General features: G+C 42.4%; 1 gene segment (V, D, J or C); it reads right to left on the bottom strand.

Moving 5' to 3' along the window:
• Window positions 1–1,520: 1,520 nt before the first annotated feature.
• Window positions 1,521–19,261, bottom strand: LOC119963694. The segment is given in 6 exon segments: window positions 1,521–1,772; window positions 6,491–6,527; window positions 6,639–6,737; window positions 17,780–17,890; window positions 18,477–18,824; window positions 19,173–19,261. Coding segments are annotated over 6 exon segments (645 nt in total).
• Window positions 19,262–20,823: the final 1,562 nt, after the last annotated feature.

Genomic DNA, 20,823 nt, shown 5'->3' with positions numbered 1-20,823 from the left:
TTAAAAAGAAGGTTGAGAGGTGATCAAAGATATAATGAAAGTATGAAAGGGTTTGACAAAATGGATTCAGAGAAAATGTTTCCTCTTGTGCAGAAGAGCATAACTGGAAGCCATCAATATAAGATAGTCACTGTGAAATCCAATAGGGAATGCAGAAGAAATAAGAAAGCGGAACGCACTACCGCAGAGAGTTGTAGAAGTGAATAGTCTTGACGAATTAAGGGGAAACTAGACAAATGTTTAAGGAAGAAGGGAATAAATGGTTCAGAAAGATAAATTTAAATGAGAAAGATAGGAGGAGGCCTGAATGGAGCATGAATACCAGCATAGACTGGTTAGGCCGAATGGCCTCTTTTAGAACCATAGAACCATAACATTTCTACAGTGCAGAAGGAGGCTATTCGTCCAATCAAGTCTGCACTGACCCTCTGAAAGAACACCACCTGTACCGGCCCATTCACCGGCCCTATCCTCATAACCCCACCTAACCTACATATCCTCGGATAATAAGGGCCAATTTAGCATTGGCCAATTCACCTAACCTCCACACCTTTGGACTGTGGGAGGAAACTCCAGAGCAACCGGAGGAAACCCAGGCAGACACAGGGAGAAATTCCATGCAGACAGTGACCCAGACCCCTGGTTAACCATTGTCCAACTGTGCCACCCTGTGCCATATATTCTATTTAGTGCAATGTCATACCTCAAAAAAAATGGAGAGACAGGCTTTGTAGTTTCTGCTGTGTCTGGCATTGTCCACAATCATCAGTTATAGTTCCTGCAGCCAAAATGCGCTACCCTTTTAAGAGTTGAGGGATGCCTTTGAATGGCTACTGCCATACTGACATAGACATTTCCTTTGGGGGAGATGGCCATACACAGTGCAACACATATTTCATTTTAATTCACCTATGGCTCCAATTTGGGGGCCAATGTTATTGTGATTGCGCACACAGTTTGAGTAGAGATGTTTTGCATCAATTTCAACTCTGCAATGTTAGATTATACCCAATGCATGCAGTGAGACTCTATTCAACATGACGAGGTCAATATTATACCCCACAATCCTCAGAAGTCAGATTTTCAACCAAACAGATAACTGGAAATTAGATATTTAAAAAATAAAATACAGGTGTTAGTTATTTTATTTTTAAAATTTATTTAAAAGAAACTCAAAATTATTGCTTTTTCAATCGCAAAGTAAACATTTTACACTTTTTGTATGATACAATCTGCAAATAACAGAATAAGCGGAGCAAAAATTACTACATAGTAAACACAAGGGAGACATTGCAGGAAGAAAATATTTTACATCCATTGTTGTAACATTTATCTGAAGAGTGTTTTGAACATATCGCAGGTGGGAAAAGTCCAGCTGCTGCCTCAAGCCTGCCCCACTCACCCTGGCTAAACACCTCTTCATCACTGCACCCCCCCCCCCCCCCCCCACCTCCTCCCTCCCCCTCCCCTCCTAACCCTGCCATATCCCACTCACTCCCAGGGCCATGTCATCTCCTAGGAAAGACAAAGATTGACGCCCTGAATGCCTTTAAATCTGCTAGGAGTGGTTTATGGATGTGCAAATTTCATTCCAGTTTTAAAAACCAAAAGAAAAAGAACAGTAACAATATAACAAGGTGAATCATAGATGAAACTGAGTTCAATATCATAACGTTCCGTCTGCAACCTTAGAAAGCACAGAAACATTTGTGATAACATTCCAGTCCTTTCTCCGCATGTTGGTCCTGTGACATTTTTGATGTGTTAATTATCTGGAATAAATGTGGACAGAAAATGTGGAATCGTAATATAGTAAATGCTTTGTTAACAACTTATACTTATATAGTGCCTTTAATGTAACAAAAGATCAAATAGTAAAGGAATCATGTACATAAAGTGTTTGTCCTGATTAACTTGTTAACACAGGAGCATTGTAAACAAAGTATTATACATAGACCACACAGGGGATATTAAGTCAGATGACCTAAAGCTTGGTCAAAGAGGCAGGCTGTTTGGAATGTCTTAAAGGAGGAGGCGGAGAGGTGTAGGGAGGATACTTCAGAGTTTGGGACAGAGACAACTGAAGGCATGGCCAGAGAAATTAAACTGCGGATGTGATGGACTTGCAGTGTATATACTAGAGTTGAACTAGGTAGTACCAATCTTGGGCGATTTAAAAAGTAACTCCAGGTGCAGAGGAGTAGGATGTCTCCCTTCTTTTCCCACTTTATGTTTGACTGCAACGAGGTTTGATAGTGTTTGCATGTTGTGACCATAAAAGAGACAATCAGGCAGATTGTCTCCATGTCAATGTTTTAGTAAGGTAGATGGCATAGTGATTCAAATGGACAGCCATCTTTGACAATGATTTCAAGGAATTGGCATGTGGCTTTAGTTTAAAAAAAAATCAATTAACGATTTCCAGCTAGTAAATTCATAGTCATTTTTTATAAGTATGGTTTCACAACAAATTTGTAGATGGCAAAGTGATTTGGAATGTCTTGAGAACATAGTTAAAGAGTATATAAGCAGCAATTATCTGCTTCACTGCATCATTTATCTGCCTTTCCACAGCAGAAATATAGCCTTGATAGTCTTCTTTGGTGTACTGAAAAACATGTCATTTCCAATATCCACGCCCAGAGAGTTTGGAAACAGAGAATTCAATGAGTAGAGCCTGTGGTTTGTTACTGCAACCTTATTGGGTTTCAGTCTGAGTAATTGTTATGTCTCTATAGCACTTACTTTTTTATGTAGAGAGGAATTCTCAAAAGTAATGTTTTCCAGTTCTTCATATTAGTCAAAATATTTTTCAGTTTATAGGGTATTTTCTTGTTTCAATACTCATGCATGTGATAATGGAATCAACAAGTTAATCAGAACAAGCACTTTACATACATGATCCCTTTACTATTAGGCATGGTAATATTTATTTTAAATAACATAATAAGTGAAGGAATATATTCAATGGTTCAGTAAAGTGGTGTTTTAAGGTTTAAGTGGGAAGAAGAGCAGTAAAGCATTTAATGATATTTTGACCTAATTTCTAATTCCTGTTTCTAGACTCCCTTTCTGTAGAATGTTGGTACATTGACTTCTTCGTTTAACAAAGGGAGAGATCAAAGTATGATAAAACAATGCTGGAAACTATACAACACCCATTAAATTTTTGTTCTCAATTTCATATTGAGATGATGAGTCATTTCGAGAAAGTGGGACCAACACTAACTGATTTCACTTGACATCAACTCTAATGTTAACAAACCCAATGCACATTACACAGAGTTAAATGTGGAAAGAGCAGTGCATTTGGAACATGGTCACAAGAGGGCAATGTTCATAAGTCCCTCGTTATCTCAAAAAACCAGGTGGGTATCCAGTTAAAATGCTGCATTCTGAATATTCAGCAGTTGCTGAATATAGTTGCTCTGAAATCCTTGTGCTCAATTCCAACTCACTATTTTACTCAATTAAGGAAAATAATGCAATTAAGGAAGATTATGCAAAGCTTGACAATTGCCCAAAAAGTGTGACATGCGTCCAATCACCAGTCAACCAAAAATCACCATACCATGTGTTCCTGACCCTAAAAGGCTTAGAAATTAGATCAAAGTATTGTATAAAACATTACACAAAACTAACTTAGGCAAGCGTGTTAGAGGACCAGATATGGTGGTGGCTGATTTTTATTTAAACTTCTATAAAGTCTGCTTTATTTGAGCCCGTACAGTGCCTTGGGTGTGTTAACCTGTACAATGTGCCTGTCCCGTGGTTGAGGTAACCCATCGAGTGAGACCACTAAAGTATATAATGTGTCAAACTTTGTCCCAACATGTGATAATTAGTTTTGCAGTGTACATCAACAATTGGCCTTCCAAAGTCAGAAATCAGCAAACTGGAAACCAACTTTTTCAAAGTATCTAGCTCCTTTAAGGTGGAAAAATATATAACAGTCGTATTTACAGAGCACCATTTCAGAACATCTTGAGGTGATCCTTTACAATTAATTACACTTTTGAAGTGACTGTAATGTGAGAAAATGGAGCCCAATAGGTGGGTACAAAGAAAAAAGTGAGCAATGCTTTGATAGTGCAGCTCTGCACTCTGTCAGTGGATTATACCTTTTTTTTGAAAGCTTGTGTCTTATCACTGACTCCTTTACAGCAGAATCAGTTAATGGAAAAACAATTGCAGCTACTCAGAAAGCAACTGTTTTAACTGTCAGGTCCTTGTCATGGTAAAAAGAAAGGCAAAATAGAAATAGTTGAAAAGAGAATAGGGGAAAAACAGAATGAAATTTTAAAAGAAGGGCAATCAAGAATAGAAATAACATTAGAATTTTGAGCTAAAAATGTTCTGTATCTTTTTGGCAGTTTGAGCGGATTATTCTATTTCTGATCTAAGAGCTGCTTTATTTCATATCACATTTAATTAGTTACTGAGGTGTCCTTTTTACCCTTGACCATAATATAATGGTTATGTGTATTTAATTTTATTATGATCAGTCCCCTCGCAATAAAGGCCAACATACCATCTGCCCACCTAAATGCTTGCTGCATCTGCACTCTAACGTCTGTGTTCCTTGCATGAGCGCACCCTGTCAGTTCCTCTGAACATCAACACTTAAAAGTTTCACGGCATTTAAAAAATATTCCGCTTTTCTATTCTTACCAGCAAAATGAATAACCTCACATGATACTCCACCTCCCCCATCTTGTTGCCCATTCACTAAACTATCCAAATCTTTTAGCAGCCTTGCTGTGTGCCTTCCTTATAGCTTGTATTCCCACACAGCTTTGTATCATCAGCAAACTTAGATACATTACTCTCTGTCTAAATGAATATCGATTGTAAACAGGTGAGACCTCAATTCTGATCTATATAGCACTCTGCTGACCACAGCCTGCCTACTCAAAAATACCACATTTATACCTACTCTGAGAAACAGCCATTTCGTTCAGCAACCCTATGTTTTTTTTCCTAATCATCAAACACAATTTGTTGAATCTGGGACTCCACCAAACTCACGAGAAATGTTCTGAAATGTTTATGCCAATTCCCAAAGATAAAAGAAGCGAATCTTAAGGATATCTTTAATTATTTAGGCAATACGTATTATTTAGATTTGAATGGTGGCCATCTTGTCAATACTGCATTTCTGCCCAAGAAATGGAAGAATAAAGGCAAGCCATTCAAACACTTGAGTTTGTTCTGTCATTCAGTTAGACCAGGGCTGATCTGTACCGTAGCTCTATTTCTCAGTTCTATTGAAAATCTCTCAATTTCAGACTTGAAAATCCCAGTTGACCCTGCCTCCCCAGCCTTGTGGGAGCATTAAAGAGTTCCACATTTCTAATGCCATTTGTGTGAAAAATTGCTACAGGGTTCTCCTCTCACAGGACTGCCCCCAAATTTTGTTATTCTTTCCATGGCCATCAAGTCCTGAAGTGAGACTTGAAACTGGGGCAGTGGGTAGCAGCTCAAGACCTGTACAACAATGACTAAAAATACTACACTGGCTGCAAAGCGTTTGGAATGAGCTGGGATCATGAACGGTGCTATACAAATGCACAACACCCATTTCTTAAAGGTACATCCACTACAGATATTTTTATAAACATCCATTTCTTAAACACCCATTTCTTAAAGGTACTCTCACATGACAGGTGAAGATTTCCCAGTTCCTCTTGAAATTTGTGTCATGGGGTCCACTAGAACACGGTTGAACATGCAATGGAGGACACTGTCAGTACTGCTCGCATCAAGACCTCTCTAGTGCTCAAGATCCTGAGAAAACCTTCAATCTCACCATTCTGTGGTTCAAAGGTGTCCTGGTTAAATATTTATCCCTGGACCAGACTATCTAGTCAATGTCACGCTCAACTTTCCGACAAATTGATTATCACAGTTCTTAGCACAACAGTGAAAATACTTGAAAGTAATTAACTGGTTGGGTTAGTTTCTAGTAGGAGGGAGCCAGTGTTGGGTGAAGACAGACCTGGACAAACCTATAGACGGGCACAGTGGTTTGACCTGGTGTCATTGTGTATGTCTGTTGAGTGGACCTTGACCTACTGAACGTATTGACTTGGTTTACCTTCTTCACCCTTCTATGCAATTGTTAAACATAAGTTCCCTTGGCCAACCGACCCCATCCCTCCCCAACCAAAAAAGGTGCCACCGATTATTTGGGAGTATTGGTGGATATGTTGAGCAGTGGTCACCCTGTCTAATTAAGTCCATGTTGCGAAGTAAAAGAGCCCCATGTAGGAGGAGATTCTCTCCATTTAACGTCCATTGATATCAACACAACCCCAGACTGAACTGGGGACAATAGAGGAGGAGACTCTCTCTCCAATTGTCCTCGGGTTAAAGGGCAGAAATCTGTCAGTAGGTGCAACTGAAGCGATGCCACATTAATTGCACATTTGATCAGAGGCACCATCTCACCCATGCCCCTCCCAGAAAGCTGTGCAAAATTAGCCTTTACCTTTTCTGAAACTGATGGGGACATCTCCTCCGGGAACCTAGAAAGCGAGGAGAAACAGGGGAATGGCGAGTAAATATATACTGCGATGATAAATGAAATTTATCAATGCCGATTTTAACATACATTAGGAACTAATATCAGGACTTACTCCTCTTCCTACGGTGGATGACAATGGCCACGATGGAAATCAGCAACAGGAGGTTGCAGGCAACCAATGACCCCCAGATAGCCCAGTTGCACATGTATCCTGGAAGAACAGTTACAACACATCAGTGATCTTTGGTCAACGCAACACAAAGTAATGGACATACCGATACACAGGGCACGGCTAGACATGCAACAGGACAAAATAACATGAAACAAACATTCCCCACATAACAGCGGTGATCCCATTTCTGTTGGAAAAGAGGATTGCGAACTCCGAGTGAGAAAGTTGTTGCCTTTGGGCACAGTATAACAGCGTGCACTTAGTCGTCAGGGGGTGATCGGCTGAGTCAACATGCCTCTTTCCCAGGACTGTGGGGGAGAATTCTGTTACAGCCCAGCATGATTTAGCCGGGCGCGCAGTACCCGTTAACGTTTACACCACTGCTTTCAGATATGACCAACTGTGCCATTCCAATGTTAAAGCAGACTGTGATCCAGCGCCCTGACACTCCACATGCAGCTTCCCAGCCGGGGAGCTCTTGTTGAAACTAATCTTGTCAGCAATTTTAAATTACTGGAATATCTCATTTAAAAACTGAATTCCTTTGAACTGAAATGACTTAAAAGGCGTTGTCAACAACAATGAGAGTCTTAAGTTAATTGTTTTTTAAAATTGAATCTGGGTATTGGTGCGAAATATATCCACTAGAAACATAAGAAAACGCAGATTCTGGCCGCTCCCAAACATTAATTCCACTCAGTCACTAACCTCCTCAATCCAAACATTAATTCCACTCAGTCACTAACCTCCTCAAGCCAAACATTAATTCCACTCAGTCACTAACCTCCTCAAATACAAACATTAATTCCTCAGTCACTAACCTCCTCAATCCAAACATTAATTCCACTCAGTCACTAACCTCCTCAATCCAAACATTAATTTCTCTCAGTCATTAACCTCCTCAATCCAAACATTAATTCCACTCCGTCACTAACCTCTTCAAATCCAAACTTAATTCGAATCATTCACTAACCTCCTCAAATCCAAACATTAATTCCTCTCAGTCATTAAACCTTCACAAATCCAAACATTAATTGTCTCAGTCATTAACCTCCCCAAATCCAAAATTAATTCTCTCAGTCACTAACCTCCTCGAATCCAAACATTAATTCTCTCAGTCACTAATCTCCTCAAATCCAAACATTAATTCTCTCAGTCACTAACCTCCTCAAATCCAAACATTCATTCCTCTCAGTCACTAATCTCCTCAAATCCAAACATTAATTCCTCTCAGTCAATAAAGCTTCTGAAATCCAAACATTAATTGTCTCAGCCACTAACCTCCTCAAATCCAACATTAATTCCTCTCAGTCACTAACCTCCTCAAATCCAAACATTAATGCCACTCAGTCACTGATCCCCTCAAATCCAAGCATTAAATCCTCTCAGTCACTCACCTTCTCACTTACAAAAATTAATTCCGTTCAAAACTCCTCAAAACCAAAGATGAATTCCACTCAATCACTAGCCTCCTCAAATAATAAGACAATAGGACCAAAAGATATAGAAGAAGCAGAATTCGACCATTCATCCAATCGGGCCTTCTCTGCTATTTGATCAAGGCTGATATGTTTCTCACCCCCATTCTCCTGCCTTCTCCCCATAACCCCAATCTCCTTATTAATGAGGAACATATCTATCTCTGTCTTGAAGATTCTCAGTGACTTGTCCTCTATAGCCTTCTGCAGCAATGAGTTCCGCAGATTGACTACCCCCTAGCTGAGGAAATACCTCCACATCTCAGGTTTAAATAAACGTCATTCGTTCTGAGGTTGTGCCTTCGAGTTCTAACCTCTCCTATGATGTGGAAACAACTTCTCCACGTCAATTCTATCTCCGTCACTCAGTATTCTGTAAGTTTCAATGAGAAAACCCCTCAATCTTCTAAACTCCATTGCGTACAGACCCAAAGTTCTCAACCGCTTCTCATATGACAAGCCCCTCATTCCTGGTATAATTCTTGTAAACCTCCTCTGGACTCCCTTCAAGGCCAAGACATCCTTCCTTAGATCCGGGGTCCAAACTGCTCACAATATTCCAAATGGGGTGTGATCAGAGCCTTAAACAGTCTCAGCAGTACATTCTTGCTCTGGTATTCTAGCCATCTTGAAATGAAATCAAATCAAAACAGTAATTCTATCAGTCACCAACTTCCTCAAATCCAAAGATTAATTGCTCTGAATGACAAACCTCAAATCCAAACATCAATTCTCTCAGTCACTAACCTCCTCAAATTCAAACATCAATTCTCTCAGTCAGGGGCAGCACGGTGGCTCAGTGGTAGCACTGCACCCTCACGGTGCTCAGGTCCCAGGTTCAATCCCGGCTCTGGGTCACTGTCCATGTGGAGTTTACACATTCTCCCCGTGTGTGTGTGGGTTTCGCCTCACAACCCAAAGATGTGCAGGGTAGGTGGATTGGCTACACTAAATTACCTCTTAATTGGAAAAACGAATTGGGTACTCTAAATTTTTTTTTTTTTAATGCTCTCAATCACTAACGTCCTCAAAGGGGCTGTTTAGCAGAGGGCTAAAGAGCTGGCTTTGAAAGCAGACCAAGGCAGGCCAGCAGCACGGTTCAATTCCTGTACCAGCCTCCCCAAACAGGCGCCGGAATGTGGCGACTAGGGGCTTTTCACAGTAACTTCATTTGAAGCCTACTTGTGACAATAAGCGATTTTCATTTTCATTTCATTTCAAATCCAACCATTAATTCCACTCAGTCACTAACGTCCTCAAATCCAAACATTAATTCCTCTCAGTCACTATCCTCCTCAAATCCAAACATTAATTCTCTCAGTCACTATTCTCCTCAAGTCCAAACATTTATTCCACTCAGTCACTGTACTCCTCAAATAAACATTAATTCCTCTCAGTCACTAACCTCCTCAAATCCAAATATTAATTCCTCAGTAACTAACCTCCTCAAATCCAAACATTAATTCCTCAGTCACTGTCCTCCTCAAATCCAAACATTAATTCTACTCAGTTACAATACTCCTCAAATCCAAACATTAGTTCCTCTCAGTCACTAACCTCCTCAAATCCAAACATTAATTCCTCTCAGTCACTATTCTCCTCAAATCCAAACATTAATCCCACTCAGTCACTGATCCCCTCAAATTCAAACATTTAATTCCTCTCAGTCACTCACCTTCTCACATACAAAAATTAATTCTGCTCAAACTGCCTCAAATTCAAAACATAATTCCAGTCAATCTTTCATCTCCTCAAATCATAAGAGAATAAGACCAAAAGAAAGAGACACAGAATTAGGCCATTCAGACCATTGGGCCATCTCTGCTATTTGATCATGGCTAATATGTTTCTCACCCCCATTCTCCTGCCTTCTCCCCGTAACCTCTGATCCCCTTATTAATGAGGAACATATCTATCTCTGTCTTGAAGATTCTCAGTGACCTGTGCTCCACAGCCTTCTGCAGCAATGTGTTCCACAGATTGACTAGCCCCTAGCTGAGGAAATACCTCCATATCTCAGGTTTAAATGAACATCATTCCAGCCTGAGGTTATGCCTTTGAGTTCTAGCCTCTCCTACGATGTGGAAACATCTTCTCCACGTCAATTCTATCTCGGCCTCTCAGTATTCTGTAAGTTTCATTGCGGAAACCCCTCATCCTTCTAAACTCTGTTGGCTACAGCCAAAAATGTTCTCAACCGCTTCTGATATGACAAGCCGCTCATTCCCAGCATAATTCTTGTGAACCTTCTCTGGACTCCCTCCAAGGCCAACACATCCTTCCTTAGATCCAGGATCCAAACTGGACTGTGGGAGGAAACCAGAGCACCCGGAGGAAACCCACGCACACACGTGGAGAACGTGCAGATTCCGCACACAGTGACCCAAGGAATTGAACCTGGAACCCCGAAGCTGTGAAGCAACTGTGTTAACCACTGTGCTACCGTGCTGCCCACAAAGTACAAACATTAATTCCTCTCAGTCACTAACCTCCTCAAATCCAAACATTAATTCTTCTCAGTCACTAACCTCCTCAAATCCAAACATTATTCCTCAGTCATTAACCTCCTCAAATCCAAACATTAATTCCTCTGTCATTAACCTCCTCAAATCCAAACATTAATTCATCTCAGTCACTGAACTTCTCAAATCCAAACATTAATTCATCTCAGTCACTGAACTTCTCAAATCCAAACATTAATTAATCTCAGTCACTAATCTTCTCAAATCCAAACATTAATTCCGCTCAGTCATTAACCTCCTCAAATGCAAACATTAATTCCTCTCAGTCACTCACCTTCTCACATACAACAATTAATTCCGCTCAAACCGCCTCAAATCCAAACAATAATTCACTCAAGCACTAGCCTCCTTAAATGACAAGACAATAAGGCAAAAAGATATAGACACAGAATTAGGCCGTTCAGCCCATCGGAGTTTCTTGGCTATTTCATCATGGCTAATATGTTTTTCAGCCCCATTCTCCTGTCTTCTCCCCATAATGCCTTATCCCTTTAAAAATGAGGAACATAGAAAGGGAACTGTAGTGACATGTATGACCGACTGGTAGATAGGGACGACACCGTACTGGACGCAACAAGGAGGAAATGGGAGGACGACCTGGGGATGGAGATCGGGTGGGGACTCTGGAGCGAAGCACTGCATAGGGTCAACTCCACCTCCACGTGCGCAAGGCTCAGCCTGACGCAACTAAAAGTGGTACATAGAGCCCACTTAACAAGAACCCGTATGAGTAGGTTCTTCCCGGAGGTGGAAGACAGATGTGAACGGTGCCAAAGAGGCCCGGCCAACCACGCCCACATGTTCTGGTCTTGCCCCAGACTCGTGGAGTACTGGACAGCCTTCTTCGAGGTAATGTCCAAAGTGGTGGGAGTGAGGGTGGAGCCATGCCCGATAGTGGCGGTCTTCGGGGTTTCAGAACAGCCAGATCTATTCCTGGGGAGGAGGGCGGATGCCCTTGCCTTTGCCTCCCTGATCGCCCGCCGTAGAATCCTGTTTGGCTGGCGGTCAGCAGCACCGCCCAGAGCTGCGGACTGGCTGTCCGACCTCTCGGAATCTCTCCAAATGGAGAAAATCAAATTTGCCATCCGAGGGTCGGACGACGGCTTCCACAGAACGTGGGAGCCATTCATGCAACTGTTCCGGGACCTATTTGTGGCCAATGTACAAGAGGAAGAATAGTCGGGGGAAGGTAGCGGGAGGAGGGGGGGGCTACAGGTTCGTTACGGGGGTTCGATGGCTAGCTAAGGCCCAAAACCAAGCTAAATAAACATGTTGAGGGGGGGGGGGGGGGCGCAGTTACTACTACGAAGATGCTTACCTGTAAATATGTATGTTAATTTTTGCGTGTTTGTTTTTGTTTGTTTGTTTTTTTTTTTTTGTTTCTCTCTCCTAACAATTTGTAATTTGTTCAATATAAAATACGAAAACTGAATAAAAACATTTATAAAAAAAAAAAAAAATGAGGAACATATCTAACTCTGTCTTAAAGGTTCTCAGTGACCTGTCCTCCACAGCCTTCTGCAGCAATGTGTTCCACAGATTGACTACAAATCTGTGTCACTAGCCTCCTCAAATCCAAACATTAATTCCTCAGTCACTAACGTCCACAAATCCACACATTAATTCTCTCAGTCACTAACCTCCTCAACTTCAAACATTAATTCCTCTCAGTCACTAACTTCCTTGAATCCCAACATTAATTCATCTCAGCCACTAACCCCCTCAAATCAAACTATTATGTTTTCATCTGTTACTAGCTCCCACAAATACAGACTTCATTAATTATTCCTTCCTCATACCATCTCCTCTCTGACCTCTATCTGTCGGAGCACAAGCCACTGACAGTATTAGGTTGTGGCTTAATCTTGTGCTTTCCAATTTCTCAAGATGCACTGCAGGAACTCACCAAGGTTCCTTAGGCAGCACCTTCCAAACCCACGACCACTACCATCTAGAAGGACAAGGGCAGCAGATACCTGGAAACCCCACCACCTGGAGGTTTCCCTCCAAGTCACTCACTATCCCAACTTGGAAGTATATAGTCATTCCTTCACTGTCGCTGGGGCAAAATCCTGGAACTCTCTCCCTAATTGCATAGTGGATGTACCTACATCTGAAGGTCTGCAGCAGTTCAATAATGCAACTTCACCACCACCTTCTGAAGGGCAACTAGGGATGGGCAATAAATGCTGGCCTAACCAGCAATGCCCACATCCCGTAAATTAATTTAAAAAAAGGTTAAGCCAATATCCCATGGACCTAGATGGTCTGTAACTTTATCTGTAGAAGCTGTCATGTATGGTTTCATTGACATATATGGTCATGTTGACAGTCATGTATGGTGCCATTAACTATCATGTTTGGTTCTATTGACTGTCATGTGTGTTCATTTTGACTGTCATGTGTGGTCCTGTTGTCATGTCTGACCATCATGTATAGTCCCGTTAACATTGATGTTTGTTCATGATGATGGTCATGTGCAGAATCATAGAATATATGGTGCCGTTAACTCTGCTGTATGGTCGTGTTTACTGTAATATTTGGTCATGTATGGCTGTATGTTGCCTTTGGCTGTCCTGTATGGTGCTGTTGACTGATACATGTGGTGCTGTTGACTGACATGTATGGTGCTGTTGGCTGAGCTGTATGGTAACGTTGACTGACATGTATGGTGCTGTTGACTGTCAGAAAGTAAATGTAAACAAGTTACATAGAATAAAATAAAGAAACTACGACTTCAGCACATCCCAACTTTTTTTTTACAGCGAATTAAGTACTTTCAAAACGTGGCCACCTATTGTAATGTTGCGAAGTCGCAGTTGCAATGTGCCCAGCAAGGTTCCACAAACAGCAATGAAATACCAGACCACATCATCCGTTTTATGAGTTGGCTGAGGGATAAATATTGTCCACAATGCCGGCGAGATCTCCCACGACCTTCTAAGGGCGTATTGGGATGTTTAAAATACACACTATAGGGAAGCGGAACCCGCCTCATCCCAAAGCACAGCACCTCCGGCAGTGTGGTACCCCCTCCTTAGTGCACAGCACTGCACTGCACAAAGTGCTCAGATTCTGCAGTGGGGTTTGAAGCACCGTGCCAAGGCTGCTCACCCTGTTTGGAGAGTTCCTGCTTTGTAGATAGAGCACGTGACCCAAGACATGATTTCTGCATTTTATTAAACTGATGTCCCAGAATCTGAAATAGACACAGTAATCTTCCAGAGACTCGGCAGCTCGTGCTGCTGATGGAGTTCCAGCCACTGACTAACCCGCTGTGCATGAACTCAGCCTGCAGCCTGTGGGAGTCAGTGATGGTGTGGATTCTTCCCTCCGCCCCACATCCCTCTCCTCACCACATCCCCCTCCTCACCCCCCACCCCAGCTTTGTGTCAAAGAACAAACATCACAGGAACAGGCCCTTCGGCCCTTCAACCCTGTTCCGGTAATGATACCAACCTTTGCCAAAACCTTCAGCACTTCCTTGTGCCGTACCCCTCCATACACATCCTATCCATGTGAGTGTCAATGATTACTCTTTGGAAATTTTGATAAGAGATTCACTGTTTAAAAACAATTCTGGAAAAATCTCGAATCTAAGGAACAATGGTGTCTCAGGCTGATTTTAACTTCCAGGATAAGCAGTCCAGACGAAATTGCCAGATCTGGATTCAGGGGATCACCAGGGTGGTAGTTTCATTCCACACAAGTGAAAATAAATTCTGACTGGCTTCTAGCCAATAGTCACCCCGCTCCCCACACAGACACACCCTGGCCCACGCTTTCTGTTTGAGTTCATCAGGATGGTTGTCACAGTCCTTGCTCATTCTGCCACTGCATCCGATGCAATGAACATTTAAATCTAGCGATTGGTTTGACAGTGATGCATTTTTAAAGGAATGACATGCAGTGCAAAATTGGACGGCCTACGGGGGAATTCTGCACGTGGCCATCCATGTCTGAAGTTGTGAACGATGGACTGCACTTTTTAAGGGGACAATGGATCCTTCAGCATTAATGTGAAGGAAACCCTAAAGCTAAGAGGATACGTTTTGTTTTACTTTAGTGAAAGACAACACAGACGTTATGGGCAGAATGGCCGTATTCTGCTGGGTTAACTGACGTGTAAATTGAAGGGCTGGTTGATGTTGCACACCAAGATGCATCAGGAATCTCATTCAACCGAGCAAAATGCCCCCGTCCAACTGCCTCAACAACAGAGACACGGGATCGTCCCTGGCATTTAGCACGGACCTTGTATCAGCTTCCTTGCAAACCCGCGACCATTCACTGGATTAAAAATCGGAGGTAACAGGTTAAAAACGCTCACACTGTAATTCAAAACCGTGAAACACTTTCTACATTTATCCCACTGCTGTCAAGTCCAACGAGAATAAAGAGCAACTACTTGCATTTAAATAGTGCCTTTAAGGTGCTCAAATTCCCAAGAGGATTCGTGAAGCAGTATTAGAGAACAAAAACAGAAACCACTGGACATTCTCAGCAGGTCTGACAGCATCTGTGGAGAGAGAAGGGATTGAACGTTTCGAACTTGGATGACTCTTTGTCAAAGCTACAGTGAACTGGGAATAGAATCAGATTTATATTGTAGTGAGGAGGGGGTGGGATGTATGGAGCGGTGGGGCTGGATAGGGGTCAGCGATAGGTGGAGATTGACAAAAATGTCATGGACAGAAAGACAAAGTCAATGTAAATGTGGGTGATTATGGCTAAGGAGGGTGCTGATAGTGGCACATAGAGAGATTAGAATGTGTGATTGGCAGAACAGAGGTAAGCAATATGTCAAAAGGCAACTAGGAACAGGGAACAAATAGATGGCCCAAGTGGGGTGGGGGAGAGGAGACAATGGTGAGGGAAAAACAGATCAATGGAAGATATGGAAATAAATTGATAGAATTCAAAATGGGGTAAAGGTGGAGGAGAGAGTTCAGAGTCTGAACTCAATGTTAAGTCTGGAAGGCTGTAATGTGCCTAATTAGAAGATGAGGTGTGTTCCTCATTAGCGCTGGGTTTCACTGGAACATTGCAGCAGGCCAAGAACGGACATGTGGATGGGAGACCGGGACGGTGAGCTGAAATGGATCAAGTGACAGGAAGGTCTGGGTCCTGCTTGCTGATGAACCAAGGTGTACATCCTGTCTGCTTTTGGTCTCTCCAAATTAGAGTAGACCGCACCGGGAGCAGAGAATGCAACAGACCAGATTGAAGGAGGTGCACCTGAAGCACTGATCGAATGTGTTCTGCAAACTGGTTACCCAATCTGCATTTAGTCTCTCTAATGTAGAATCGAGTATTAAATGTAGAGTATTAAACAACATTTAACACCCATTCACAATAGAAGATATTGGCAGAGGTGATCCGCTTGATCATGTGTTTTAATGAAGCAGAGAGTGGTTTTGAGAGGCGCAAAGATTTAGGGAAGGAGTTCCAGAGAAGGCTCGCTGAGCTAATTCCTGGGATGGAGAGATTGTCCTATGAGGAAAGATTAAATAGATTGGGCCTTTATCCTCTGGAGATCAGAAGAGTGAGAGGTGATTTCATTCGGACAACAGGGTAGATGCAGGAAGGATGTTCCCTCCTGTGAGGAGGGTCTAGAACCAGGAACGCAGTCTCAGAATAAGGGGCGAGGCATTTAGGACTGAAATGAGGAGGAATTCCGTCACAAAGAAGGTGATAAATCTTTGGAATTCTCTGCCTCCGAGGGTTGTGAAGGGCCAGCGATTGAGTATGTACAAGAACTATAGGTTTCTAAAAAAAAATTGTGATACGGGAATAGTGCAGGAAAATGTTGTGGAAGATTAGTCATGATATCATTGTGTGGTGAAGTGGGCCAGAAGGGCTGAACGGCCTCCTCCTGCTCTTATTTATTATGTTCTTATGACCTGGGAAGCCACTAATGGCGGAGCGATTAAAATCCGGAATTCTTAAAAGGTCAGAAATAAATGAATGGGCTGTGAATGGCAGGAAATACTGGGAAACCATTTTCAATAAACACAACTCAATATTAGGCCGAATCCTGCTCCCAACCATTATGTTGGTGTGTATTATACACATCTCCTCTACTATTGTAGCACTATACTCCGTATGCGCACACTATGCCTGTGTCTATGTATTTACATTGTGTATTTATCATATGTCCTATGTTTTTCATAGATGGAACCATCTGTCTGGACTGTACGCAGATCAATACTTTTCACTGTACCTTGGTACACATGACAATAAATTTAAATCTAATCTATTGGGATATTTCCTAAAGAGCTCCGATCAATAACATTTCCCTAGAAGATCAGTGTCCAGCTGAAATGAGAACCTCTCTCATTTGGTTAAAAATATGTCACCATAGAACCAGATGACCATAGGCTGCTTTCCCCTTTGATGGGGAGAGCTGACAAGTGGTGATTTAATCTGAGGATCACCACACCTCAGCCGAGGGGCAAGGTTGGGAAGGCAGGGCCTCCATGAATAAACTCAGCCTGCTTCAGGAACCAGCTGTCCCGCCAACTGAGCTAAACCGGCCCTCATTCACATGGTGTACAGACATGCAAACCTTTCATGATGTTAGAAACTGCCCGGGCACCTCACCGGCTTGTGCGGGGATTGGATACAAGCCGAATAACTCCGAATGCACTTCAATAAACTTCTGCAGGGCCTGACGTGGGCTGGCTACCCAAACAAGCCCAGCAGGTCGTTTCCAACAACACGAAAAGAAACAAACGTTCAAAAATTAAAAATGGAAAATGCTGGAGACGTTCAGCGAGGCGGGCAGTGTGAGTGAAGGGGAAGAGGGTTAACTCAGCTTTCATCAGAAAACTGGAGGGGTAAACTGAGGCAGATTCAGATTGCGAGGTTGTGGTTAGAATTGGGACGTTTGAAGCCAGGATATCAGTAGCCCTTTGGAAGGTAAATGTAAACCAACCCTGATATCACATTTCCTGGAGAGACAGGCCCAGTTGCTCTTTGGCACCAGCTTAAGGCAGTTTGCTATTTCTCTCTCCACAGACGCTGTCAGACCCGTTGAGATTGTCCAGCATTTTTTTGTTTTTGTTGCGATTTCTCTTACCATTGCCACCCCCTTTCTTCTTGCGACTGATGTCCGGGTACTTATAACGGTTGATTCGGCGTCTTGTAGTCGGAGGAGGCGGCGGCGAAGTCACTTTCTGTCTCTCTGGAACTGAAATGAACAAGAGTTTGGTGAGTATCCCTTTCTCGTCTGTCTGATATCCAAAAACACCTCCCGACAATAAACAGCGAGCAATCTACAAATGGCACCGCGGATCAGTGTATACCAGACCGAAATATATCACTAATTTGTTACAAATCACATTCTGACTTGGTTAGGCTTGAGATGGATGATCACCGTGGATTTCTGGAAGAATACATTGCCAGCAAATAGGACAATATTGATTTTAAAAAAACAACCTTCCTAAACGTGGATCACAAAACATTAGGGGAAACCGGTATAGTCTGGAAAAAAGGGTTCTGGAAATGTTTAATAAATAATATATACTTTTTTTGGCAAATGGAAATTGCCCAGATCAAATATTTCCAAACCTGGGTTATCTGAACTCACAATCTCACCCTTTCTCTGACGGCTGAATCTGCCCCCTGACATTTATTTTCTCAAGTTCTGGTGGAAGACAATCAGTCTAAAATCTGTTTCTCTCCACTGATGCTGCCTGGCATGCAATCTTTGCAAATTAGTCTGCTTATGTTGGTAATGGCCCAGTTTACAATGTCCAAACACGAGATCTCCTTACCGACGGTCACCACACTTCCAGCTCCCCAAGACATTTTCTGGGACTGGCTCATTAGGCAGTAATAGGTCCCATTGTCGGCGAGGCGCAAGTCTCGTATGGTTAAACTGAAGGACTGTTGAAAGTTTTTTCGATCCAACTGAAACCGTTCAGTTATTCCAGTTCCCTGGACCTGGCTATTCATGACGCTGGCCGACTTCACAAAATGCGCTGTGGAAGAGCGATCGATCTTGTACCAGTACACATCGTTCAGATTGGTTCCTTTCACATTACAGGATAGTCTGATCTCCTCGCCTTTGGCCGCCAGTATTTCGCTTGGAGTCTGGACTAAGACCGTCAGTGGATGGGCACCTGGTAACATAAATGCATATGTTGATTTTTTTTAAAAATCTGCTAATTTTAACATGTTAAGCGGATACATATTCACTTCCAAAATACTTTTACAAAAATACTTCAAGGCAAACATTTACAGGACTAGTGAGAGTGAACAGCGGGATGGGACTAATGGGGTGTTTCTTTCGGAGAGTAGGCACTGGGACGATAGGCCGAGTGGCCCCCGTTTCTGCTGTGTGATTCTAGTCGAGCCTCTCACTCACCCTGTGTGAGTCCTGCTCAAATCTCGCTCAAATAAGTCATACCAGTACAATATCAATTTGGCCTTTACACACAATGCGACAATTCAGTTCTAAATGCACTTGCCTGTAATCCAGCAATTTAGAATACAAAGGTATCCGAGAAGGATCATGTTGTTGCTGTTTGCTGAAGACCAGGGGAGGTGGTTCTGCTGTGAGAGTGAAACCAGCTTCCCTCTCTCAGTAGCCCAGGTGTCCCCCTAACACTCAGCACCACTCAGCTGCCAGCTCAGCCGCACGTCATTCTCACCTCCCTTATATGGAAATGTCATTGACAAGCTCAAATCTGCACAACAGGTTCGATGCTCCAAAAGTGCTCACTTCCAGCACAATAATCTGACCAATAGTGCCAATATGGTGTAGTCTTCCACATTGAATACCTGCATGTGTCAACAGGCCATTGTCAGACATTTGGCTTTAAGGAACATGAAATAGACAAATATTATTGATCCCGTCATGGTGACTCATTTCACAGGCACTATGGCCTCCTCACAGATCACATATCTGGCATTATTAATAAATAATATCATATTGTCCAGTTATACCTTTTTCTAATCATCACGAGGACGTATCTGTAAATCCAAGTACTTAATCCTAACACAAGAATAAAATACTGCAGATGCTGGAAACTTGCAATGTAAACTGAAAAAAGTGCTGCCCGTAAGACCAGAAGATGTAGGAGCAGGAGTAGGTCATTTGGCCATTTATTGAGATCATGGCTGATCTGATACATCCTCAACTCCTCTTTTCCCTCTTGTCCCAATACCTCTTGATTTCCTTACTGATTAAAATCTGTTTATCTGAGCTTGAACATCCATTACTACCCAGCCTCAACAGCCCCTTTCGTAAATAATTCTACGCATTCACTACCTTCATGGGGAAGAAATTCCTCCACATCTCTGTCTTACATGGGTTCCCCCTTATTCAGGTTATCCCATCTGCTCCTAGCCTCTCCCACAAGGGAAAACTACCTTTCAGCATCTACCCAGTCAAGCTCCCTGAGAATCCTACATGTCCAAATAAGATCACCTCTCAATCTTCTAAACTCCAATGAGTACAGGTCCAATTTACTCAATCTCTCTTTATAAATCCCTCCACACACAGGGACCAACCTAGTGAACCTTCTCTGGTCTGCCCCCAACGCCAATATATCGTTCCTTGGATAAAGGGATGAAAACTGTTCACAGTATTCCAGGTGTGGTTTGTGTAGTGTTTTGTATGGTTTTAGCAGAACTTCCCTATTTTTATAGTCCAGTCCCTTTGAAATGTGCCTTACCAATTACCTGCTGAATTTGTAGGCTAGCTTTTTGTGATTTATGCCCGAGGACCCTCCAAATCCCTCTGCACTGCAACTTTCTGCAGTTTTTCTCCATTGAACTAATATTCAGCTCCTTTATTCTTCCTACCAAAGTGCATAACTTCACATTTCCTACATTATATTCCATCTGCCAAATTTTTGTCCACTCAACCTGAATATATGCCTCTGTCGACTCTGTGTCATCATCACCTTCCCACCTACTTTTGTGTCATCTGAAAACTTGTCAATAATACATTCACTTTCCTGGCCCAAGTCATTAATATATATATATATAAAATAATTGTGGCCCCAGCACTGATCCCTGTGGCATTCCACGAGTTACAGGTTGCCATCCTGAAAATGCCCCTTGTCCCGAATCTCTGTCACTTCAGAGCATTTCAAGCCGTACCTCTCCGCACCT

This window comes from Scyliorhinus canicula, chromosome 3, assembly GCF_902713615.1.
Source record: "Scyliorhinus canicula chromosome 3, sScyCan1.1, whole genome shotgun sequence".
Taxonomy (NCBI): domain Eukaryota; kingdom Metazoa; phylum Chordata; class Chondrichthyes; order Carcharhiniformes; family Scyliorhinidae; genus Scyliorhinus; species Scyliorhinus canicula.
This window is presented reverse-complemented; position numbering and strand designations above follow the sequence as displayed.